Source organism: Cariama cristata, unplaced genomic scaffold, assembly GCF_000690535.1.
Source record: "Cariama cristata isolate BGI_N322 unplaced genomic scaffold, ASM69053v1 scaffold35190, whole genome shotgun sequence".
Taxonomy (NCBI): Eukaryota; Metazoa; Chordata; class Aves; order Cariamiformes; family Cariamidae; genus Cariama; species Cariama cristata.
The window spans coordinates 25,313-52,090 of record NW_009595958.1 but is presented as its reverse complement, the minus strand read 5'-3'; the positions used below and the strand labels follow the sequence as shown (position 1 = coordinate 52,090).

The 26,778-nt window shown below is 38.8% G+C and overlaps 1 protein-coding gene across 1 annotated transcript in view; it reads right to left on the bottom strand.

Moving 5' to 3' along the window:
* Positions 1 to 3,473: 3,473 nt before the first annotated feature.
* The window catches only part of UBN2 (ubinuclein 2), a gene marked incomplete at its 5' end in the record, with an annotated part of 44,549 nt that continues 21,244 nt past the window's right edge, over positions 3,474 to 26,778 (bottom strand). The window contains 12 exons of the mRNA XM_009704102.1: positions 3,474 to 3,981; positions 5,132 to 5,221; positions 6,002 to 6,248; positions 10,272 to 11,810; positions 12,454 to 12,496; positions 13,902 to 13,952; positions 17,669 to 17,812; positions 19,195 to 19,308; positions 19,970 to 20,088; positions 21,423 to 21,552; positions 22,222 to 22,292; positions 25,844 to 26,342. Coding sequence (XP_009702404.1) covers positions 3,932 to 3,981; positions 5,132 to 5,221; positions 6,002 to 6,248; positions 10,272 to 11,810; positions 12,454 to 12,496; positions 13,902 to 13,952; positions 17,669 to 17,812; positions 19,195 to 19,308; positions 19,970 to 20,088; positions 21,423 to 21,552; positions 22,222 to 22,292; positions 25,844 to 26,342 — 3,097 coding nt within the window. The remainder of the gene's footprint in view (positions 3,982 to 5,131; positions 5,222 to 6,001; positions 6,249 to 10,271; positions 11,811 to 12,453; positions 12,497 to 13,901; positions 13,953 to 17,668; positions 17,813 to 19,194; positions 19,309 to 19,969; positions 20,089 to 21,422; positions 21,553 to 22,221; positions 22,293 to 25,843; positions 26,343 to 26,778) is intronic.

Sequence of the window (26,778 nt, the reverse complement as noted above, 5' to 3'; positions counted from 1 at the left end):
GCACAAGATGAAAGTTAAGTGTGGGAGGAAGCCTTCCACAGCTTGGCTTGGCTGCAGGTTTTCCCTGCAATGCCATCTTCAAAAAAAATCCAAAACAAAAGCAGAAGAGGGACCACTGTGCCTTCACCAATTCACTCCAAAAAAAAAAAAAAACCAAACCAAAAAACCAAACAACCAACCCAAACACCTCAACACTTCTAACCCCTCTGTGGGCAAAAACTACTCGAAAGAAAACCAAAACCTGTAAACTAGATTAAAATTTGCTAATAAATACAGCCAAAAGTTCATTTTACGAATGTAGCAGCAAATGTGATAAAGTTAGTTGGAGTCCAAGGTGACTCCCAGAGGGTTAATGGTTCACACAACTGATGGCAGCTTGGGAGAGTTGCAGGATTTCTCTGTTTTCATGTCCTCAAGGGTCTTGCACCAAGTGGAGAAGGAGCATGGAGGAAGGGTCAAGGTGATGGGACTGGGGGAAGGAAACAGGCTCTTGGCACCTGTCCCACCCCCAGATCTGTGCATCAGACAACTTGGATTGGATTCAAACAAGCAGAACCCAGGTAATTAAAAGTTACTTCTGATTAGCAGAAAACAGATGTGAAACCCACAGCATCCACACTTGTGACTTAGTTGATCAGTATTAGTCATGTATCTCAACTCAACAGAGAAGGCTGGACAAAGTGATTTAGGTCATTTGCATCTTGGAGGGAGAGAACACTGCAGTTACAGTCCAAGGTATCAGGAAACTTTGCAGCCTGTTTTTCATCTAGCCTGCCTTCTTTCTTTGCAAGGACTTAAAATAGCTACCACAACTTTTGGGACTTTGGATCATGTAGCAGAAAAATATTACCCAGACGGTTTTAACATCTAAAACCTGTGTTTGAAATTATTGCTTGCATTTGTTTGGGGCTTTCAGTGAGCTTGACATGTTAGCTCATACACAGTCCCCAAACCAAGTTCAGCCCTGCTGCCTGGAAAAAGACAGCTCTACTTGGCTTTCTTATTGCTTGTGAATACTGAGGGTTATTTAGTATGTACAACTATGGTTTATTTATTAACAAAGGCCCTTAAAAAGTAGTAAAAACTTGGGGGGAAATGTCTTCAGAAGAGCTGCTGTGCAGAAAATAGTAAAACATTAACCTAACTTTGCATTTGGACACTGCAGAAATCTTTCACTTCCCCATCCTGTTTATGCTACCTGCAGAGGTCTCTGGGAGCCACCCTGTTACTTCCTTTGACTTGGCCTTGCTAGGTTTAAGCAGGGAGAACAGGGAAGACGGACCCTTTCACCGCTACGTTGCCAATTCCAAAGCAGCTTGGGAGCATAACGACTGAAAACAGTTACCCTCTGCGGGGCCATCTGAACTGGCTTCACGAACAATGGTACGGTCATCTTTATTCTCACCATCCTACTCCCTGTTTCCACAATAAGTATTAGTTTACTTGTTTCCCAAGACTGAGAATCTCAATAGGCCACACAGACAGGACTACTCCTACCCTCCTTAAGATTTAGAGAGCATACTCCTCAACTGAAGAGGAGGCATATTCCCAGGAAGAGAGGAATGCTGAAAAGAAACTTGTGCTGTAGTTATAAAGGGCTCCAAGTCTCCCAATCTAAAATTTCATTAAGTATGAAGACAAAAGATGACAATTTGAATGAGATGCCTTGATGAGGAAAACACAGAAGAGGTAGAACTCTCTTAGGACAGGGTCTTCTAAATATATTGCTGTCTGATGGCTCACTGCTGCAACTCCCTTAGCTACACACATTGTCAGAAAGTATCAGGTTTGACACAGTTCAGAGAATTAGCATCCTGCCAAAACTATTAGGCCTCAAAAAACCCAAAAGTTGTCTTCCTTCAACCCTTCCTGGAGAAAAGAGGAAAAAAAAAATCAGATAAAGCTTGCATTCTAAATAGTTTATGGTATGTTGACAGAATTTGCACAGTATTAAAAATGCCAGAGTCTACATAGCGGTACGTTTCAACTCTAAATAACCTCAATGATGGAGATGCAAGCTTATCTAATCAACGCGCCACATACAAAACATCAGCACTAGCTAAAAAGCATTTAATTGGCAGATGCTGTAGAGTGAAAATTAACGAACTAATGCATCTTATTTTAATTCAATCTGTCTTTCACAGAAGTGTTGTGCAAAAACATTTATTGCTGAGCTCAACCCAACATTTTTATACTAAATACACAATATATATTATCTTAAATTCACGTATATATATTTATATAAAATTAAAATGAGCTCTAAATAGAAAAGAAATTGTTGTCTGGTCTAAGAAAAATAAATCACATGTAAAAGAAACCTGAAAGCTATAAGTTAATCTAGCAAAAACCACTGAAGATTAGTGGGTCAGAGTCTCTCTGGAAGGTGTGAGATACCCAGTAGTCACTGGTTCAATCTCAAATCAAACTACTGGAAAGACTAGCTACTAGGAATTTCAGCATCTCTGATCAAAGGAATGTTTGGAGGTTGAAGGAAAGGGCATCATACTATTTTATTTGCTCCTTTCCCCTATGACTTATTTCAGTTTCTGCCGTTCTCACCTTTTATCTGACAGCGCAAGGGCGTCAACAGCAAAGTTCTGTCCTAGCGTTGAAAGTGCAACACGTGCTGGATACTTCCTAACCTTACAAATGAACCAGTTGTGTACTGCTATCCAAAAAAACCCCAAAAAGCCAGCTTTGCAGTCTTGTGCTACCATCTAAGGAAGAGTTCAGGTCAGGAACTCCCCAGGCTAGCAGGGGCTGGAAATGCTGGAGACAACCCATTCAGCCCCCAGAAGAGAAGGCACCTCTGGTCGCTTTTGAACGACTCCTCTTTGGCTAATGCCTGAAGCAGTATTAACCTGGCTCTGGAATAGGTCACAATCAGCTTTCTTTAACTAGCAAATCAGTATAATGCATGGCTTTTGGGAGGAGTTAGATGAAAGGTGAGGAAGATCTAGAATGAGTGAAGAACTGATTGTGTTTTATAAAAGACATGAATAGGACATTACTTAATTTCAGCAGCAGATAAGCACAAGGCAAAGGAAAAGAACGCTTAACAAGTGGAAGGACTGAAAAATCAGTGTGCCTTTAAAAAAAAGTCACATGTGGGAAAGAAATGCTAGTCTGGCCAATATAAAATGCAGGTTTCCTTTTCATGTAAATGGAAAAATTTCCATCCTCTTCCTCCCTTAAATAAAAATCTTTACATTTAAAAAAAAAAATATCAAAACAAGGATCAAAGGATTTCCCAGTAGTCTGTTTCTCACATCTCAAGGTACCAGGAGATCTGGTTTTGAAGACAACTCTCTAATGAGACTGCATCCATCTGTAGGCTCCCTAAAGCCAAACAGCCTTGTAAAGCTGGAAAAAATGCCCGTATCAGAAACTGCATTTGTGTAAGGGTTTAATTATAATGCAAAGTACCCCAGCATGACCTCTACTCTACATAACCTTTGGTCCGCAACCACAGAGTACTCTCAGGACCTACACATAATCTCATACTGGGCACTTCGGGCACTAATGGAGTGGATGATTCCACCTTACACAATGGATGGAGAAACCTATTCTAGCTCCTCTCACACTTTCAACTCTTCATTGGACATCACCCAGAAAAAAACCATTTGTGCTGCTGTGGGTTTGACGATCAATTTCTTTTAAAAGCCAATCAGAGCAGATAAAAAAAAAGCTTGTTTCTTTAGGCAAGATCAAACTATGACCAGTCTGCATGACCAGGAGGACCAGTCCTCCTTTTCCTTCTCTCTTTGATCAAGTATTGTTTTCTTTTTCTTCTTCCTCTCACCACAGTGCTTGGGATCAGAATATGTAAACATTGACAGAAACAGCAGCCCTGTGACAATAAGCACTTTCCCAACTGGGCAGATTCTGTCAGCCAACCAGAACTGCTTCAGCTCCCTTGCTTGTCCAGAAGTCACTGGTTTTTCCGCTGTAACTTAGTGTCCCCTTTACTTTGGCCTCCATCTGTAGTTTAGAGACAGGAAAAGAAAGGGAAGAATAAAAGCATGAGTGAACTTTTATTTTATAACTTACCGCAAAAGAGACAAGAATCTGGCACATTCTGCTTTAGCACAACCAAAAAGTACATTGTCTTTCCAGGGTGGAAGACTTTGCATCTTCTCTGTAGTTCATTTATTAGAAATAGCACTGTTGAAGCCTGAGATATCATGCTTCATACCAAAAGATACCATCTTTCTAAAGACTAAGTTGCAGCTTGGGATACTGAAAAAAATTTTTTAAATCAAGCTTTTCCTTTAGAAGCCTTTACATTTTAGTAAAGCATTTTTAGTATTCAACTCACAGCACACTGTGACAAAAAATTAAATATTTTTAATTTTAGCCAAATATAGCCAATTGGTTTGGTTCCACAGCCTCTTAGAGCAACACTGCCCAGTTTTCTGGTGCCGAGGACTGAGAACAGGATGAACCACCCCCACCAAAAAACCCCCACCACCCTACAGGTGGTAAAGAAAGGAATAGACTCTAAACTGCACCTTCTAAACCTTTACGACAATTTTTTCAGCTCTAATCCTTACAAACAGGAAAATAAGATGTTCTGCTTCAAGCTTCTCTTCTCGATCAAAATATGCAACTCTTATTGAGGATAAAATTCCCAGGGAAGGCAGATCTTCCATTAGGAAACCACCACACTGTTCACACATGTATACACTCTTATAAGAAACACGAGGAAGCTTCTAGCTGGGTCAGTTTCTCCTTCAAAGGAGAAATTAAAATGGAGTCGAAAAAGCAATGTCACCAACACAGACTTTATGCAGCCTGTAAACAATCATGTTAGTGGCCAGTAAGTAGTATTCCTTTTTTCCCCACTAGTTGAATTTGTACACTTTGGTTTCTAGAACTGCTACACGAAAGTATTATTGAAATTTTTGAACTTTTTTGTTCCTGACATTAAAGACAAGTAGGGGAAAAAAAATGTTCAGGTTCCAAAATTACTGCTACAATAGAATGTGTACTGTCTGCTGCTATCAAAGCTTGTCCCTGTGTTGTGTCTTCTCTAAACCAATTTCAGTTCTGGTGTACATTTTTTCAGTCTAGGGCAGAAATATGACTTTTAAGTTAAAAATAAGTAATAAGAAAAGTACAATGTCTTTACCTGTGTAAGCTTGCTGCAAGTGAGCAGGCAGAGGTGAGTGAGACAGCGTTGCTGCATGCTGAGCACCTGGCTGTAAACCCTTCAGTAAGTCTGGGGAAATTTAAAAAAAAAAAAAAAGAGAGCAACAAAGATGACAAATAAATCCTAAGGACACAGGCTGCCCTTATGAAAAAGGAAGTTTTTATTTTTATAGTGTAGCTATAGTAGCATGCTAATTTGCACAGATTTCTGAAGATGTATCTCAACAACAAAAAATAAATCCCTGATAGGATTCTGACGGCTGGAGTAAGTCAATAGAAACAGACCTATTCAGATATGGTTAATCAAAAGTCAGAGCAAGGACCATGCCTTGCTATTGGGATGCAACTCTTCATATCATTTCCTTTGGCAGAAAGGCCAAAAATTTAATATAGGTTAAAAACCTAAGGAATTTCTTTCTAAGCAATCAGAAAAAAATAAATGCCATCTTGGTTGATATCTCCTTGTAAGAGAACTGTTTGGCATCTGAGATTACTGAGCTAAGGATATTTTGAGGAATCATCATATTAACTCTTATTTGTATTGTGACATCTGGAGACTTTTAAGCTATATTCCTTTCTAGAGATAGGGGATTAAAAAAAACCCCAAAAAACCATGTTCAAAACTAAGTATATACACTGTGAATGTAACACTGAAGCTAAGCTTATCCAAGGCGATTCGTAACATTTGGATTACATAAACAAAGTTTTACCAGCACAGAAATCACATTTACTCTCCTGTAGGGATTTTCATGAATTTGAGTCTCTCAGAACTTTATTGCTTCCCTTCTTAATTTCCATTTTCAGGGTACATCTTTCCTTACAGCAGAGTCTGATAACTAATTCCACTCACTCTGAGTTAGGCTGTGGTGGAAAGCCGCTGAGGTAGATCCCGAGGTGGTTGTCACTCCAGCTGTGTCCGTCCCAAAGCCAAGCAGCTCCAAGGGAAACTGGAAGGGCACGGTCACAGGAACAAGGCCACCCAGCATCCCAAAAGGAGTTAATGGTGCAGACGTGACGTTCTGACTGGTTACAGACAGGGGTGATGCCATGAGAGTCAGAGGTGAGGCGTTAGCCAGTAATGATGCTCCTGCTGTTGACTGTACAAAGAAAAGGAGTACTTCAAGATTTTAAAGCTTTGAGTTGTATTCTTTAAGGAGATAAAAATCAATTACTTTGTTAAGTGTGGCCCTATTAAGAAGGGTATGATACTATTAATAAATATCCACTTAACCACCTCGGAGGTCTTCCCACTGTTCAGCTGCTAAACAAGTACAATTGTATCTCAGATTCAGACAGGACAGTATGGTTCATCTCATGTTTTTCTCACAGGTAATTTCCTCGGTCTCCTTTCTAATTACGCACTGGGTCTACAGTCAGAATCTAATGCAACACCTCTATTAGACTAGTAATACAAAATTATCAGATGTAGATCTGAAGATCTTTAGAAGGACAGTATTACTCTCCCCTCTCCACAGCTGGGTCTTAACAGAACACTACCTTTATTTCTAAAGAGGCTGCTCAGAAGCAATGATTTTTGCACATTAAGATTCGTACATAAGAACCCACACGCTTCAAGAGAAGTCAAGTTACCAAGATGCAGACGTATATATGTCCGTATATGTGTATGCACGTATCAAAGCAAAAGGCAAAGGAAAATAATCTCTCCTCTTTACACACATCACAATGAAGTTAAATTTACTGTAGTTTAAAAATTAAAGCGTCAGATTAGCCAAAACATTTTAGCTACAACAGCTCCCAAATCACATTAATTCATCTAACATTAGAACAGCTCATTCTTGTTTAACAATCCTTCCTTCACTCTGAATACAGTCATTTTATATGCTAATGTTCAATTCTCTAATGATTTACTACAAAACAGTTAGTATAGAAGGCATTTTGAATCAGACTCAAGCTCAGATGTTTTACATATCTGAGTTAAAAAGACTCGGACCAAACAGGACTTCAAACCTGTGCATTTCTACAAGAAAGCCTTAACTGAAACCAAAACTTAAAATCATTTTGAGGAACATGTGAGCTTAAAAGGAAAATGAAATCTCCTTGATTTCTGTAATATTAACTTACAGAAACAGCAAAGCGATGAAAACTCGTAGCAGGGATAAAGTTTCTATTACCAGTTTTGGTCTTAAGGCATTCAGACGAAAGGAGCTAAAGAAAGGTTAGTTGCTGCTTACTAGAAAACACAAAACCTTAAAAGAGTAACTCTGTAAGTGTAAACAACTACAGAGGTGATGTTCGTAGCAAGTGTTTGTATTGGCCATCTTAGGAGTGACAGCTTCTAAGACACACTCCATCCCACAAGTAGACAAAATAAAAAAGGATAAAAAACTTCAACATACATGATTATTCTCTTTTGTCTTTAAAAGTACTAATTTCACAGTAAGTCTATGTACAAAAAACGACAACCGTTCACTGTCTTTGTAATCTTTACTGAGCAACAAAATAAAAGCCATACAGTAATCTCTTGCAATTGTGGATTTGTAAAATGCCTGAAAACAGAAAGCTCTGTAGTGTGCTCTCCGCCAAAACCTTGCTTACTCTCTCAAAAAGGAGGAGAGAGAAGTCCAGTGAACGAAAGAGTCACAGAGAATGCCCTAAACCAGCTGCAGTGCAGATGTTTCTATTTATCTCACCTACGACAGCACTTCATTAAAGGGTTCATCCTGGGCACGTAAATCTGAGTCACTAAGATCCGTAAAAGTCTAACCCAGATTCTGCTTCAGAGTACTAATGGTAGGTAAAGCTTTTCAAGGAAATCACACATGATAATTGCTGAATTTTATATTGCTTTGTGTTCTTAAGATGTAACTTAAGAAATTTTACTGTGGAATACTCTATAGAGCTACAGCAGGTGTAGACTTACATTCTGGTAAATAGCTGTGTCAGTCAAAAGGGGAAAGGAGGGAAACGCTTCTTGGAAACTCTTCCTAGTTAGGAACCTCTTTATTATCACATGAAATCATCTCGTCTGATCTTCAGTGAAAGCAGACCAGGATATTCTAATGAGCAACTCGGGTACCATTCTCATTCTCTGACTGATTAACAGCTTCTCAGATAGGAATTAAATCCCTAATGGAAAGGAGATTCACTTTTAGTCTCATGCAAACTTTTAAGAGGTGTTAACTAACTCCTTAGTACATTGCACCTAACAACTAGTCTGGAATTGATTAAGTTCAGCAGCCAGCCATTAGATCTTTAAGGCTAGATAAAGCCCTCGTATCACAAATCTCTTCCCCTCCAGTCTACTTGGATTGGGAGGTAATTTGATTTTAATCTTCTCCGTTCTTCTCTTCAACGTACTCCACTGACCAAGCCTCAGTCTGCACAGTAGCAACAGCCTGATTTCATGATCCATCCTTCTGAACCACTTCTTGGTTAAATTAACTTCTGAAGTGTCAAAAAAACCCACATGTAAAGTCACAGTAATAGTTCTAGTGATACCATATGCTGCTCAGTACCTCTAGCTGATTTCCCCCCTTCTGTATACCAACACACCTTATTTTGCTGTATTACAGTATGCACTCATGTTATGTGGTTATCCACCACACCCACACCCCTTCCAGTCCTCTTCCCCACCACTGTCTGCCAAAATGCATTTCGTTCCCCAGGTGATCAGTGTTTCGAAAAAAAAAATTACTTGCCTTTAACTACAGGAAGGTTTGCTAGAATTCATCTCATCATATGACACAATTTTACTTAACTTCCCTCGTCTGTCATCTTTAAGCACTACCAACCCGTTTCACACCTTCTACATCACAGCAATTGTATCCGCTGGATTCTGTTGATTGCACCAGGGACAACCAACGCTGCTCCCAGTTCATTCACTGCAGCCTTTTTTGTCTCCTCCAGCACATCCCAGAGCACCCAGACCGCACTGTATCTGGCTCAGTTCTCTAGGCCCTAGGTGCTACCTCCGTGGCCTTACACAGCATTTGGGTTGTGGGGTTTTCCATTCAAAGTACCCAAAATAATGAGAAGGCTGTGTCAGAGCCTGCCAGACACTTCTTGTTTACTGTAACAGCCGTAAGGTACAGTAGGATGAAACACCATAGAAATGTCTTGTAAAAATCATCTTCCTCCCGTTATTCAGCTGCATTAAGAAAAATTCGATAGCAAGCTAAAAGATTAATAATCATTGCTAAAAGCTAAGTATACACCACTACTACGCAAGAGCTATAAACATTGTTCGGAAAAATACAAAGCTTTTCCATTTGCTGTACACCAAGACTTTGATTTACAGCAATATTGCTTTTTTTAACTTTACTTCAGTAGTGAAGACTTCAGGATAGAGAGAGAATGAAGAGAGGAAAACCTCAAATCATCTCAGTAATTAAATCATTCCCAGTAACAAGAACGCACAACTTGGGCAAGCAGGTTGTCTTCTGGGGAAATAATAGGTTTGCATGGGTTTTAGAATAACAGTGTTTTCAAAATATTTGTTTTGTATACAGCTTGTTTTATCTCCAGTGATACAGTTCTGCATATGCTCTCTCAAACAGTTTCTAGGATATTCATATATTAATGAGGTGTCTCACTCAGTTTGACTAGAGCCTACAAAATAAAATACATATTTCATCAGAAATACTAAAGAAAAGTCCTTGCAAGTGTTAATTTTAAATACAAGTCTTGCATTATACTCAAACCACAAACAACTGAACTCTAGTTTTGCAAGTTAATCATGAAGCTCGGCAACAAATGTACCAAGTCACCTTTTCATATGACCACCGTCGTTACAAGTAAATAAGCAAGAATACACAAATCCAATAATGCAAGAAAATACCACATCCCCTGAAAATATGGCCACACAAAGCTTACATTAAAAAAAAAAAAAAAGAAAAAAGCCAGTTCCATTCCACAGTATAGACCAACCAACATTTTACAGTGAGGATTCATTCCACGCTGATCCTTGCATTTCACACCAGGTGGAAATACGGATTCACTAGTGTGAAATATCGTTTCACCAGTATTAGCATTTATGCTTAGTAAAGTATAAACATTAAATTTACAACACTTTTTCAAACCAACATATTGCAAAAAAAGAATGTTTCCAAAATAAGTATGATAAATACTAACAAAGTTTAAAGGTAAACTCAGATGCGTACCTGCACACTGGCTGCTACAACTGGAGACCCTGAGGCAGAAGATGGTCTGTGTGGAGTTGACAATTGTTTAGTAGCACCCTGTGTTCCACTTCCTGCTCCCCCAGACAGACTAGTCCTACTAGCTCCACTTGAGTTAAGGTTACTGCCTCTGCTGGCAGGTACATTCATTCCAACTCCACCCAAGTTATTTTTACCAACAGTTCCAGAAGGAGAAGAGTTGGACAATTTTGAAGAAGCCTGAGGGTTCTTTGCAGGCTGGAGGCCTGAGGTGCGATTAGAGGGCAGCAAATTCATGGTGGGAGACTGCCTGCTGATATTTACACCACTGGTCTGTTTATGAAGGGGGTTGTTGCTGGAGTGACTACTCTGGGAAACTAGTGCACTTGAACTGGAAGAACTGGGTGTTGTTGCAGGCCTGGGGGATGAGGTGGACTTAGATGAAAATTTAGGTGATGCATTGGGCTTGGGCGTCACAGAGGGCTTAGATGCAGTGGGCTTGGGAGAGGCAGCAGGTTTGGGAGAGGCAGCCATGGAGAAGGGAGGCTTGAAACCCTGGGAAGAAACTTGTGACACCATAGCCTTGGCTAAATAGTTACTAGAGGTAGAGGTGCTGGATGTTGTCCGAGAAACCAGTGGGTGAGACACTTGAGAGCCACTTCCAGATGAGGGATTAGACAAAGGCAGGCGATATACTACAGACTTATCTTGAGCCTTGATGATTGGTGATGAGCAAGAAAGTTTGGGGTTACTACTCAATTTCACCACTGGATTGGTCTGTGATTTACTAATAGTTGCTTGTAAAGGAGATACATATTTCTGCTGTACAGCTGAATGCTGGTGCACCTTTGTCACTTGTGATGTTGAGGAAGAACCACCTTGAGCCTCAGAAGACGATACCAAGATATTAGCATCCTTGGTTCTTTGAGAGGAGGTGGAAATAGCTGCTTGGGTCTTAGAGGAAGAAACATGAGTCTGCGAAGAGGAGGAAGCAGCTTGAATCTGGCTTGACCTCTGTAGTCCTTGCTGAAGTAGTTTGGCTGGCAAAGGCTCTAAGGAAACCTTCGGATTTTGAATTGAAGATCCAGCAATAAGGCCTGAAGAGATACCAGTGTGAACTAGGTCCTGGGGTTTCTTTGGTACTGGCCCCGTGTGACCAGCAATAAGACTTGATGAATGGGGTGTTTGAGTGGGCTCTACTTTCTTTGAAGTTGCCAGAGGCAACTTACTCATAATGCTTGCAAGTTTCTCTTCCCTCAGCCCAGGGCGAGGTCTGGATGTTGGTGTGTCTATGGTGGACCCAAGAGGTGACCCCTTGGCACCATTATTGATAACTGCCAGAGCATCAGAAATAGAGTCCAGCGAGGGTGGGTGGAAAGAGAGGTCTTCATCCAGTGAGTCGTCCAAGCAGATCGTCTCTGGAGCTGGTGTGCAGCTAGAGCTGGCTGGGGTGCAGACAGCTGTGCTGGAACTCAGTACAGTAGCGCAACTTGAATTGACTGAAGACATACAGGTTTTCTGTTCTTTCTTTGGACTGGAGTCCTGAGAACAAAGAGGTTAAGAAAAGACAGGTTTAATAGCCTTTCTGGAGTAGACCTAAAGTCTTCTTTAGTTTAATACTATTATTCTGTAAACTAAGATAAACTGAAGATCTACTATTGAAATTTTCATACTAAGATACCTATGATATCTAGGTGTTGGAGTCCTGTGTGCTAATTCAATATTTGTACTTAAAAACGTAGTGCTCTTGTGTCCCACACAGTTAAGAACAACCAATGCTGTGAAGAGCAGGGTAGCTAATCTGATTGCTAGGTAAAACTGCTACTGAACTAAGGCAACACCTAGTCCTGTCTAACGAGAATCTCTATCAACTTACTATGTTGACCGCACATTTTTCCAGTGTTGCCAAATTTAATACAACACAAAGCACACAAAACTAATGTGAAACTTCACTGGAACTAATACCTCTTTGTAGTCAATTTTCAAAAAACTAATATAGCTTAAAGTTACAAAGCTATACAAAAGCCTTTTGTACCACTTTCTTTAACGTAATACACCACCAAGTCGTAAGCTCTTACAGCATTTCCTGATGGGACCCTTCTGCCAGCATTTTTCTGGATCAGAGGCAGGAAACAGGTTGTATCAAATGGTCAAATAAAATTCAGATCTCTAAATAAGCATTTACCTTCACTTTGGGTTTAGGGGCCAGAATCACCTTCTTCTTTGCCCTAAAACAGAGGAGATATGTGCGTATCAGAAGACAAAAGAAAGGCAAGTCATTTTTGTTTTAACTGGTACCCTGATTATATCCCAACAAACTAGAAGGATGACTACTGGAGTCCAGCTTTAATAATAGACCATCCTTGAAACAGAAAATGGGTTAAAATGTAGGGGGGAAAGAGAGCAAGCATACTTGTAATCCATTTTTTTGTCATGTAGCTCTAAGTAAATTAGATGTAAAATTCACTGAATTGCTGATATAACCTGCTATATATCAGGAGAGCCATTTTTTACTGTTCCGATTTAGAGAAACTTCAAAATACCAGGTCATTTCAGCCTCTCACAATCTTAAGAGTTTGTCGACTTAGCAGAGCTTTGTCTAAACTGAAGTCACCTACAAGAGTCATATAATTTCACTTTATATAGATGTTTTTGTCACTGAGGAGTATACTTCATGTTCTCATTTATATTTCAAGCCACATAAAACCAGTTGCTATTTCCCGCCCCTCCAAAAAGTGTTTTGTTGCTTATCAACTGTGAAACAGTTGTATCTAACTTGTGTTTGTTGCAAGAAGCCATTTAACAAACTTCCAGGTTCTTCGGCAGTGTAAGTGAACACCGTAGCACCAACTGCAGTTATGCGAGCAAGGACAGCGCTAACGATTATTAGGCATCAGCTTCAACTTAGAAGGTAAGCATTTCACACCTTCTTTTCTTATTTCTATTTCTTCAAGAGAATCAACAGATTTACATCTTACACATCATTTATTCTCCTTTCCTAAGGAACTGGAAATATGCCTGGTTAAAAGACGACCTTACTGTAGGGGGACCATGATTCACTTTTGCTGTCATGTAGAAAAATAGCCTATGTTAATTATATTTATCACAAAGTTGCAATTTGGGTGCTATTCAAAGTCATAATTGTTTATTTGAATTCTGGTTGACTGGGGGCAGTTCCCAAAAGGGACGTAACGCTGGCTGAAAATCAAGAAGGTAAAATTCTGCTAAGATACACAGGCTTCTGTGGTTACAGAGATATTTATGAGGAAAAGAGCAATAAGTACTGCAGTCTGAGTTCAACTTCATATGCCGCACAGCAAAATTTAGGTAGTGTATAGTGCTTTGAAACAGTTCGAGTCAAACGTGTTAATCCAAGAATGAATATCCACTTGAGTTATCTAGCGACTTCGTAACTGAATTAAAATATAATACAAGAACATTACAGTTATATGTCTAAATTAAAGCATTAAAAAAGAAGTTATTAACCTCGTAAGTCTCTTCAAACAAATCCTCAAATATCTCCCTTTCCTCCCCTCTGTGCAAAAAAAAAAAAAACCACCACGGAGCATGAAGATGGGAAAAGATACTACGAACAACCCAAAGATACTAGCAAGTTGTCAATACTATACTCACGGAGCAGAAGTGAGGTGATTGTGCACACTTCGGCTTTCTTTAAAAAGCATCCTAAAAGAGTGGCGAGGAAAGAAACATAAGGCACAATCAGCATATGACCACCAAATACACAAGTATCCTTGAAATTTCAGAAGAACCCTTTGATTATCTGTCCCCAAAGCAGCTAGTAGGTAGTTTGTCTGTATTGCTATCATGATGTAGTTCCAGGCAGCCATAAACAGAAGAATGACAAAAAAAAATAAATCAAGTTTACATTCAAAATACCTCAGTAAATGGCCAAGCAAAACTCGACATAACAGAATATTACCTCCTTCAGCTGGACAGAAGACATTTTGAATCCTCACTCCTCAAAGGTTAATGAAATACTTTAAGTATCAAATTAAGGATCATTGTAAACTCTTCACACTGTGTGTCCACACATTGATCATAGGTTTGGGGTTTGTGGTTAGTCGGTTGTGGTTTGTTTTTAAAGCACAGAGGAAAAAAGTCAGAGTACAGTAGCCAAGCTCCTTTCTTTCTTCAGTATTCTGTTTAGGCCATTGCACACTATTTCTATGACTTCCATGACACCAGAGTTAGACATACACTTTACTACAGAGTCAGTGAATGGCACGAGTTGGTATGACAAATCTCAACACTTCACATGCTTTCATTCCATGTTAGCAACTCCTGAGCTGACAAGTGGGAAGTGAAAACGATTCCTGACCTGTACTTCTCCTACAGCTTGCTACCCAAATGCAGTTATAAATAGACAATTTATGAAAACTTGGTCCCCTTCCCGGTTTCCAGGTAGGCAAACTAGAACAGGCAGGATTTTCCTATGCCACTGCCATCACACTAACACTGACCACATCACGAACAGCTGTCTAAACAAGAGCTTTTCACCACCGATAACACCTCCTGTAGAGCTGCAATAGTTATGAAAAATCCAAGTATCCACAAATCTCATGTAATCTGGTAAGAAAACATTGACATCCTCTCGCTACAGTTCCAATGCCTCACTTCTCAGATTCTACTTTCAGCTCCATTTTCACATTTTCTTCACCACGCTAACCTCCAAATCTGTTTACATTGCTCCCCATCAGAGACTACTGAATGCCTATGAACAACACCATGGAGCAAAAGGAACATTCCTCATTACAGGTTCAATGTGCCACTTTCTGACCTACCCAGCTTCGCCAGAATATTTCCCTCCCCGCCTCCTTCCTGCTGCTTTGTCTATTCCTTAAGATTTTTCATTTGGGAATGAAATCCAAAACGAAGCGCAGGCCCCAGTAATTTGTAGTATCATCCTTAAAGGTTCAAGACAAAAGTGTAACCACTACAGGAACAAAAGTCAAAGATATGGTACAAAGAAAGCACAGTGCAATGTATGTTCCAAAGCAAGAACATGCTTGGAAAATAATCCCTCCATTGCATATTTAGATGTAAAAGTTGATGACAGAGATCCATATGAGATCTTTTCTCTCTGATCATGATTTCAAGTCAAGCATGTTGTTTGACCTGTGCAAAATAAATGCGCTGCAAGTCTACTTGGGTGACCACCTCCAAAGATAACAAAACTCTTGGAATTAAATAGACTTTCTGTTCCTCACACTTTTTCTTTTTGAACATACACATATTTAGGTTGCAGGCTTTTTTCAGACACACATGGAACTAATATGCAACCCAGTTACAAAAAAAGTGGGTTATGTTATTTGAAAAGGCTTTGGGATCCTTGAGGACAAGAATTATTTCTCCAAATCCATGAATATTAATAAACAATCTCCTGGGGCAGAGTATGGAAATTACACACATAGAAAACTCATGTGACAAAGGCAGTTGTGATACACACAGACAAATGAATGAGGTGCAATTTAAATTATGATCGATACCTTACCTCATGCTTCTGTACTAAGCTATGAGGAATGTTAAATACAGTTAATTTTGAAAGAGCAACAAATTTTTCCTCTGGGTTGAACCCACAAAGTTCTGCTACCATAGAACTACTCTGATTAGTAAGAATTCCTTATGAAACACGTAGTCAGTAGGCCATTTTTAATGTTAAATATACTACATATAAAGGTACAAAATTATAAGCATTCAGCATGATAATCCCTACCCTAACATCTGAACAAGATCAGCATCCAGCACATGAATAACACGTGCTGTATTAGGAGTTACCACTGTCAGACTCCAGGAAATACTTGCTTTTCCTCTTCCCATGCATAACTCTTTGCCTACAAATTACAACACATCACTTCCTAAACAGAAAGCAGTGGAGCACCTCCCTGTAAATACAGGACAATTTGTAAATCATTATGGTACCAAAACTTCCCAGTTGGTAAATGAAGTCTTGCTCATCAACACAAAGTTATGATCAGGCAGCTCTCGGGGTTTGTTTGATTTGGTGGTAGTTTGTGTTTGTTGGGTTTGGGGTTGTTTTGGGTTTTTTTATTTGTTTTGTGGTTTTTGTTTATTTTTTGCTGCTTTTTTGTTGAAACCACTTTTGTAGATTAAAAGTTTATGGTATTTTCAGCACACGTATCATATGGAAAGGAGAGAACCATATATGTTACATGGTTTTCAAATACAAATTTTAACGTGCTTCACTTCCATGTATTCTTGGATGAGTTCACACTATCACTTGACTATTTCTCCACTATCAGTGGTCTCCATACCTGTTCTTAAGCTGAACTGGGATTCCTTGTCTCAACTACTTCAATAAAATCTTTGTAAGAGGTAACATATCACTCATGAGCATACTTACTATTTACTATATAAAGCTAGATCCTTGAACAGAAATAAGCCAGCTGTATGCCAAGAGGTGTAAAACTTCATTTGTTCCTTTCATTACTATTTCACCAGCAGTTTATTATACCCTCATTTTCTACACTGACTATTTGAGGAAATAGCTCAGTACAGTTATTTTTACAGCTTGCTAGAGATTAGACTAATCTACAATCAAGGTATTCTTGAGCAAAATGATTAGTATTACTGTATCATTTAGCTTTTACAGTTAGGTCAGGATTTGATGGGAAATTATCTTTTGCAATGGGTGCTCCAGAAGGAAAGAACTCACATCATCTATATTTGCTTCTCTTCTTCCACTTCAAAGCGTTTGACAGCTTCGTCAAACTTGCATTTCACAATGATTACTATTGCTCTCATTTAATATTTTCCCCTTTGTGTGGTTGTTTCCTCTTAATAAGTCAATAGGAAGCAAGTATAAGTTTTCTTTAAGAAACTGGTGTATTTTTAACTGCAGCATCACTGAGCACCCCAACTGCACAGACGAAAAAAAGAGCGCGAACCTTAGTGTTTTGTGAACTCTGGCGTTGGAATTCCAGCTCGTCATTTTAAAGTCCATGTCACACTACATTATCAGACCGCTTACAACATACATGCAGAACTGCTTTCTGTATCACTATCACTTTCTATATCACAGAAAACTTCCCAAGAAGTTACCCCCCGCCTCATACTTTCACCTCAAATGAAGCATCACGCACTGCATTACCAGCTGTAGCAAGTTCAGTCTCCAGCAGATGACAAAAGCAAATAGTTCTCCAAGGAAAACAGTGGGTTTTTTAGCTTTCAGGTTTGCAAACAAGATAGAAAAATAACTTCTGAAAAACATTCATTCTTCTAAAATATTCTACTTCCACTGACATATTTTGAAGTTTTAATCAGTATTAATAGCACATGGTTGAGTCAAATGTATGACAATAAGTAAGGTCCAATAAATAGTTAACACCAAAATGAATAGATCTACAACACAGGTATCTTACCTTGCTTGCATCCAGCCTTTAGGCCAAAGCGGTTTCACTTCTGTTTCCATAAAGGTTTTGAGGTAATCTTCAGCAGACTGACTTCTATTTGGCTCTAGCTCATAGCATCCCAGCTTGATCTTGACAAGGTTACACAACAGAGATCTGCAGAAAGAAACACAATACATATATTGAAAGAAACAATCCTTTCAAAAGCTCAGCAGAAAAAGGCTGAGAACTGGAAGCACTGATGCTATACAGCTGCTGTCCATTGCCAGTTGTAATAAGAGCTCAGTTCCAACTGCGTTTTTTGGAAGTTCGCCACTGCACAAGTTTGTTACTACAACTAGTATAATCTGCCACTGTCACTTCTCCATTTCCAACAGACCGTATGGCTCATTTCTTTTTCATCCTTACTATCATTTCATAATTGGCTTTACATTTTCTCTGTGGTTTCCGCATAGCTGAAACATCTCCTCTCACTTTGCTCACAGTGACCTCTATCTCATTTAAGATGGAGAATGTCTGAAAGCAAGTGAAATCCATTCTACACCGAATATTTCAACAGAAGATTCTTTCTGACAGGGATGCTGTCTTTTACTGTCCTTAAAAATATCCGAGTGCATACAGTTAAGCAACACTGGCTTTTCAGAGCCTCTCGAATGAAAAAAAAACCCAACGGATTTAAATATTTCTTCTTTAAGTAGGGCTCCCTCCAGGTCAGTCCAAGCTATACTGGTTATATATATTCCATGAATCTTGCTTCCCTGTTGTCTTAATGTACTAAAAAGACTCATCGTGAGAAGTCCAGCAGCCCCTTTTAATAATACATATACTTGTACTAAAATTAGCTTAGATTTTGCATGGGAAATTACTAATTTAGGCTTTTAAGCAAGCAGATACTTCTATCTAATTTATTTAAATAGTAGTAATCTCAGTTTTCAGTAAAATCTGTTCTAGGAAACTGAACAGTGAGAATTCATCATTTCAGACAAGAATCTGTGTTGCTTTTGAGAGATAACATAGAATTTGTGTTTCAGAGGGGATAGGAGGGGTTAAGATTCATGCATTCTGGATGCTGGCTTGCCCAAGGACTGGGCGGCTTGCCAAACCAGCATCGCCAGTTTTGGTGGTCTGCCCTACTGTGGCAGAAATCTTTACTGCTCACTGGGTGAGAAGTATTTTGTGACCTATTCCTAGAATGGTGGGAAGCAGGCATAACTCAGCTTACACCTCTGTTCTTTTCTTAAAGAATCTTCAAGTCCTAGGACAAGGAAAATTCTCATGTATTTGGATAAAGCAGATAAACATCCAGTGAAAAAAAGGGTTGGACATAGGATGATCCTACGTTTCAAGTTAAAGAAAAGGGTGTTTTACCATTTCAGCATTCTAGCTCTCCTATTTAGCCCCAACATTCTCCAAAACTTCTCTGAGGTGTACTTCTGAAAATGATTATTTATTCAACAGTATCATGTAATAACATCCCCTTGGAGATCCCTTTATGAAGTCAGTGAAAATTCTTGGTGGAAAAGGTAGTTTTGTCTCACCTCACTGTGTCATCCCAATGAAACTTCTTTCTGGGCCCCACAACCCTCTTTCCAGGTTTCTCATCATCATCTTCCTCCGATCCATTTTTCTCTCGTTCATCTTCTGCTTGCAACCTACAGTTAGAACAATTGTTTTCTTTATAGGTATACAACCCAAACAAAATGTTCCCTGAGAAAGGAATGTCATTTTAGGTGTTAGGAAAAAAAAAAAAAAAATACAATGGACCTGTCTTCAGATTCTCATTATACCCTTCCTGAAAGGGTAAACAGTTCATCTTCCTCTCCCCACTGCTTCACAGTCCTCAGAGACAAGTGAAAAGGACACTCTGTATGGACACTATCAAGGATGCTGGCTATAAGCTTCATGTAGTGCCTCTACCGGGAAATGGCAGGATGCTTATCAATCTATTAATGCTTTTCCAAGTCTAACATTAGTTAGCTATGAGGGAAGTAACTACAATGAACAAGGACAAAATATATCAAGAACCTGAACACACCACCCTCCTCCATTAATCCAGCATTTTGAGAATCTCCAGTATCCTTCTCACAGTTTAGAACTTCTTTCTCAAGACCTATTTGATTTGGTTAATGGAATTTCTTTCCACAGTCAAGCAACAGCATCACTTACACAAAACTAAGTACTTTGTACAATTCAAAACTTAGACACCTGTAAACTGGGGCAGAGTACTTTGCTGAGCTCAGGGAATGAACAACATGGAGATAGACTTCCAGCTGGACTCTAGAATGGGCATGCACAGACTCCAGAAATACCTACTTGGCATTCTTGGCTTGATTGCGGGCCTGACAGTCCTCTTGATACTTGCATAACTGCTCAGGCATGACGTTACTGACAGCCAGTTTCAGCTTCTGCAGTGGTTCTCTCAAGCGGTCATCCTGAGAAAAAAGAAACACCAAAGCAATCCTATTAGACACAATGTAAAGAGTGTTTCAGATAGTTTCACAAAAATTATTTCCCACTCACTGCTGAGGCAATATTTCCAGTACTAACTATTGACCGCAACAGCCATTTCCTACATGGCACTTGAATCCTTTTAGGTGCAGCAGCATTACAGAAATGCACATATTGAAATTTCTAATACAACTCATTTAAGTCTTGAGACTAGAAACAATGAAAGATAGTCACAAGGAAACACATCATGAATATCCCAAAACATTATAGCATGATCTCATTAAATAATGCTTTTTAATCAAGAGAGGGAAGGGAAGAAAACCTGAGGGAAAAAGCAAGATGACTTGATCGATGAATATCTCAACACTTGCAAATAAGCAGCCAATTAATCAAGTCTCCAAAAAAACTCTGTGGTATAAAAACATCCTAGGTAATGAACAAAATATATGTGTTATAATAATAATCTAATAGTCAGATAATCTATGTAATTTACGTACCTCAAAGGTAAGGACTATGTATTTAGAATTGTCTCCAAATATTAAGAACTTCAAACGTTAAAGTAATATAGTATATACTTCCCTACATGTTTTAAATTCTCTTCCTGTATCTTTTGACTTTACATTCTTAATCATATCTGCTTATTGATAAGAACTAGAATACTATGTGCTACTATGTCGTACTGCTTAGAAATAGCATATGAATCTGCTTGCTTTCTTAGCAAGTTCTGAGATCTCTGCATTCATGATCCTCAGATCCTCTGCAAGATTTAGTCCTGAATTTCATCTAAAGAATCGGGCCAGGATACTTCAGACCACAGACAAATTTTGTATTCAATAGGAAAACATATTCCTTAAGAGAAAAGCAACTGCAAATAACAAAGTATTTGCAAGACCCAGCCACAAAGGCAAATTTGCGCACACAGTACAGGCTGGATCATCTATTATCCATCTAGCCTTTCTTTTTTCTTGACACAAAAGTGAATGCAACAGTAATTTTTTTTTAGGCTGTCACAACCATGATTATTGTGGCGTTCTACTTCTGCTACTTTGACATGTACCCTGTACCCAGCTTTCAAGATGAAAGCACTTCATTCTCAAATAAAGGGTCTGAAATACTCAAAATATTTCTTCCTAAAGTAGTGACAATAGCAAGTACACAGAAAAAAGCTCTTAAACTGATCTAGCAACTGATCCAGCAACTGATCCAACCTCTTTTGCTTTTATTGGAGACTGTGTGGCTGTTGCTCTACTCTCCTGCATTCTGTCCTCATCACTATCACATCATTGACTCATGCTGGAGCTAATCTCCCCGTCATTACCTGGACATTGAGGTGTAACTTCTTCAGACGCTTTATCAGTGTGTCCTTATTGCATGGCACAAAAGCTTCAAGGTGAGAGTACACTCCATTGCGGATGGCAGGATTTATCTCCTGTAACTGTAGCTCAATACTGACAAACAAACAAGAGAGTCAGCCCACCTAAGGAAGCTTTGTATGCGTAACATTCTAGCTATGCATGCTAAAAATAGAAGCTTGGGACATTTTCAGATAAACTTTTTTTTACAAAAGGAGGAAGGCTTAATCCATGGCAAGAAACCATTCATGTACATACTTCCCCAGGAATGTTGGACACTGTCATTCAAATTTTGTTTACTCCCACCATTGCAGACCAATCTTGATAGTGTTTTGACCACTACAGTCTTCTAGAGATTACTTTTTGTTTCTTAGAATATGAATACAGAACCTTGTATATTAAATGCTTAGTTGAAGGATTACAGAGTAAAAAGAGCTGGCATTTTCCTTCGTGAAATCTGAAGGTGTTTTGAGTTATGAAAGTGGAGGACAGGAAGAAACAATGGCAGTTTTGTTGAATTTTTTACACATGAAGTCAAGGACACAGGGCACTACAAAACACTTTACACTGGATAAAGACAGACAGATAATTATGACAGGAATTGTATTCATATATAAATCTCTTTAGCTATTAACTAGCTTAGACTGATCTACCTTCATTGACTTTTAAGGGCTTTGTTGGAATAACCTCAATAATATTTCCTCTTCTGTACTTTTCCTTTCACCCCCTTTCCAAAACGGGAAGGTTGTACAGATAAGCACTTACTCCAGCAGAATATTATTCATGTCTTGTGTGAAAAACTTCTTCCTGCCTTCTTCATCAAACATCTTGGCGGCCTGAAAATACAGCAATAAAGAGTATTCAAAAGTTCATAGAGCATTTTATCCCACCAGCCTTTGTATATTTACTTTTACAGCTGTATCACATTATTATTTTCCCTCAGAGTGGCATTACTTGCAAAATAAATAAATAAACAAAACCAAACTATACTCAGCTGTTTAGAAAAAAGGTAAGGATTGTTATTATTATACTGAAATAAAAACGCCTTGCTCTAGAGCAAACAATCACTCTATTTAGAACCTGCTTGGATCACTGATATTAACACATTCATCTTTTCAATAACCATGAAGAAAGAAAATGGTAGAGATGTTTTATTATCTCACCACCAGCAACATTCCACTACCACTGTTTGCTTTAAAAAGAGGAGTATTGCTTGACAAGTCAAGCAGGCAAGAGCATCAACACATTTCTACTCTCAATCTATGAACGGCTCCTTTTCTACCTCTTGTGTGCCTCACCCAGTTACAACTTCCCAGCCTTCTTAGATCCACCGCAGTCCTTCACTGCAATTTCTACAAACGTATGCTAAAGGAATACCTCATCTCTTTTCTGGTGCCATCCAGCATCCTCACCACCTTTAGATTATCTCTCTAATATTTTTGTCTGGTCTCTCTTCCTGAGTTGGGAGACGGGGACGGGGGCGGCGGGGGACAGATGGGATAGCCTTATTCCTATACATACTTCCTTTTATTAGAAGTTTTTACTGATCTTGCAGGAATTCCCATGCAGAATCCCTTTATCTTTGTTCTTATCACCTAAATCCTTATTTTCACAAACAATGACAGGTTGTAGGAAAAAGCCAATTCCCTCCACGATTCTACAAAAATCAGTAAGGTCTCCTGTCTAGTGCTCATTGACTCTGCAGATTTCTAGAAAAGAGAAAAAAACCACAAAACCACTTTTAGAGGCTTATTGTCATCTCATATTCTGGCACTGGACCCGACAGCTAATATCTAAAGGAGCTGGAAAAGGATATGCACATAGAAAAGTAGGCAAATGTGGTATCATTATAGTGACTGACAAACACTAGAGGCAGCCAACATGCTATGAGGCTGAATATTCAAATAAATTAAAAATCTCTAATCCTGCCTTTAAAAAAAAAAAAAAATTAGTGGCTTATGACAACATAGAATCATAGCGAATGATTTGGGTTGGAAGGGACCTTAAAGATCATCTCATTTCAACCCCTCTGCCGTGGCCAGGGACCCCTTCCACTAGACCAGGTTGCTCAAATGCAAGTGTTAACTTGATAAAATTCCTTTATTATTATGAAATACTTACTGTTCTTGCTCTTTGTAACTGACCCATTTAAGTTTGAAAAAAAAATATTTTCTGGAATTGTGAACTCTACAGTGCACAGGAAAACAGGAGTCTGATACACCATCAGAAACCATCAGGTAGCCCATTGTCTGCATGCTTTACCACTTCAGTCACGAACATTGATACCAGAGTTTTTTTAAGTTCCTGTAAGGACTGCATTCTGCTCACTACCTTCTACTGTAAATTCAGCTGCTGAGGGGATGGTACTATGTGTTTAAGAATACTGAAGCATTTGTCCTGCTAAAAAAATTAGAAAGGTTATCGATGTTTCCAAGTGATAGGATACCAAAAAGACAAGTTTGAAAGTCTTAAATTCAGTATCTTTAAGCATAATTAACATAAGGACTATCATCATCTTCTGGTTTATATAAAGTGGAAGGAAAGATATGCTTTGACGTTTCAGTCCCAGGTAGACCTTAAAAGGCAATTTCAGCATTATACTATCAGACTGGACAGTGTTGCTGGCTTTTGTAGAGCGCAACACTGGCAGATTCAAAAAACCTGCATCGCTACCACTGAACTGTGGGTTGGTTGTTTGTTTGTTTTTTCCCACAAACAGATTATCTTGACAGGTAGCTTCACAACAGAAAAAAGCCACTGCACTACTTTCCTGCTTGTGTACAATATTGTCTTCTGTTATGGTAGTTCAGAATTGCCCACTTAGGGAACTAGAAGACAATCTACAAAAAGGAAGTCAGGAAGTTTTTAGTGTATTTAGTCAGTGGCTTTCTAAGTTTTTTATTTTTTTATTTTTTTTTTTTTAAATCTAGATATATCATACTCCTTTCATGAAACAGGCTTCTTCCTATAGCTTTATAAACTTCTTCACTTTCTTTGCACTAAACAGCCCTAGACCTGTGAGCCTGGTAAGTATTTGACAAGATCCATTTCTTTCTTCCTGCTTTTTAGATGTTTTCCCCGACCGATGTGTCAGTTGATTGCAATTTGCAGAAGGTTTGCAATCTTTAAGCGAACACAGAGTCCAGTTTTTCCCCAAGTGTATGCGTAGACTTGCTCTGCCCAACCAGCACCAAACTTTCAGAAAACGTTACCAAAAGCAGGAGATAGAAGAGTTAGGTTTTCCAAGAGTCACTGAATTAAAGCTTTCTTCCAGCTGGGTGGGGCTCGTTATACGGTGAAGCAGCACGAATCTGGGCCAGGCCACTAACCCTTCCGGACTTCTGGCCTAATCCAGCTCTTCTGCACTTTTGCTAGAAGTTTATTGTGGATTCATAGCAAAACATTCAAAGGCAGACAAAATAATCTCTCTCTCACTTTACTAAATATTAACCCCTTGGCTGTATTTAGTTTAGTACATTTAAAAAAACCAAGAACACTGTAAGACATTTACATACAGGTAAGAAACATTGTTTTATCATTACTCTAACCTATAGCAAAGAAAGCTCTGCTAGTGTTTAAATTATTCTTTTTTCCCCACAAAAAAGGTAGTAACTTGAACGGCTTTTTCAAAACTTAACTCTGAGTAAGGAAAAGCTGCACTTTATTCTGAGTAAGGAGAAGCTTTAATATCAGAATCTGAACAAACAACAAATTTATTCTTAAGATAACATCCACAACTGAAACAAGGAGCATATAATACCTCAATATCTCTGATCCCTTTCAATAAGCTATTGGGATGTTTGTAACCTGTGGATTGAACACTTTTCATTAATATTTTGGACTCCATTCTAACCTTCCAAAAGAAAATAGTCATGGTTGCCTTTTTTTGTGGGTTTTTGTTTGTTTTTTTGTAGTTGGGTGGTGGGTTTTGTTGAGTTTGTTTTCTCTCTCTTTTTTTTTTTTTAAATTAGCAAGCTGGCATTTATGTTAAAGTCAAAAAATGCAAGACATTGATGTGTAAGCTGCAGCCATATTTCAGTTTTCGTCCTCCAAAGTAAGAAAACACCCATCCATTTCACCAATTAATAACCCAAGTTAAAGTAACACTGATATTTCCATTATGGAAAAAACCCAAACAAATATTACAAGTTATTGTATACAGAAGATTTAGAAAACCTTGTCTCAACTGTGAAACAAACACTGCTTTAACAATTGACCTGCATCATCTCTGTATAAGTACAGCCAGTAAGATTGACATTCAGATCAATTCTACATTTTTTTTAGAGTTTCAGCCAGCAAATCAAGGATGACAGCTTAGGCCCTAATTATTCTTTCTCATTCTCTCAGATTCTTGAATGCAATCCCTTACCAGTGAACGCATACTTACTGTTCGAAGGTCTCCAATGCGCTTTTCAAGTAGCACAGGCAGACCTTCTGGGAGGGCAGGCACCTGCTTGGGTGTCATGACCTGAGCGGCGTAGGTTGCCTGAGTGACATTTCCATTTTCTCCTGACAGCTCAGATACTGGGCTGCCATCAGAAGTGCCATCAAGCAACTTGTCAAAGTCAATGTCTCCCAGCATCTCCAGAGTATTTTCAGCTTCTTGCAGGAGCTCTGGTTCATTTGTGCTACCAAAAATGGAGAGGACAGGATCATTGATCCTAAGATTCAAGTCAGAGATATCGTTTCCTGCACTGAGAGAGGAGGAAGGAATTTTACTAGGGGTAGAGGTTGCAACAGTCACTGGAGGTTTTGGACTAGATTCCTTCTTCCTCATGGCTTCCTTCTCCTTTTGAAATTTACGGATCATGGCAGCCAGCGAGAGTGAGTCTTTATACAATTTCTTTTTCTTCTTTTCAGACTTGTGTGAATTTAAGGCCATTACTCTGTAGAGGAAAGAAATCTTTCATTAGAATGCATGTGACTTTTGTGGTCTTAGTAACCTTCAACAAAAATCTGGGAGTTTAGTACAATTAAAATTATCAGGGGGAAGAAGCAAGTACTTTGTGCTTCCATCTTCTGACTATTCTATCAACTACCATAAACCTTTGCTGGCCATGTGATTTCATGCCCTCCAACTCATTTGTTTTGCTAAATTTTGTACACATTAGGGCAAAGGTTATCTACTTTTGACTTCTCAATTTAATTATGGCGAAGTTGGCACAGTTAAACTCATTGCTGATCTATGCTACTAAAATACTTAACTTGCCTCTCCAACACCTGGTGGCAGGCTGATTTACATTTAGGCACACCATGTATGTCAAAAAAAATTCTCTTCATTGCCAAGAATTTTGACATACAAGCTCAACATCTATACGCTGC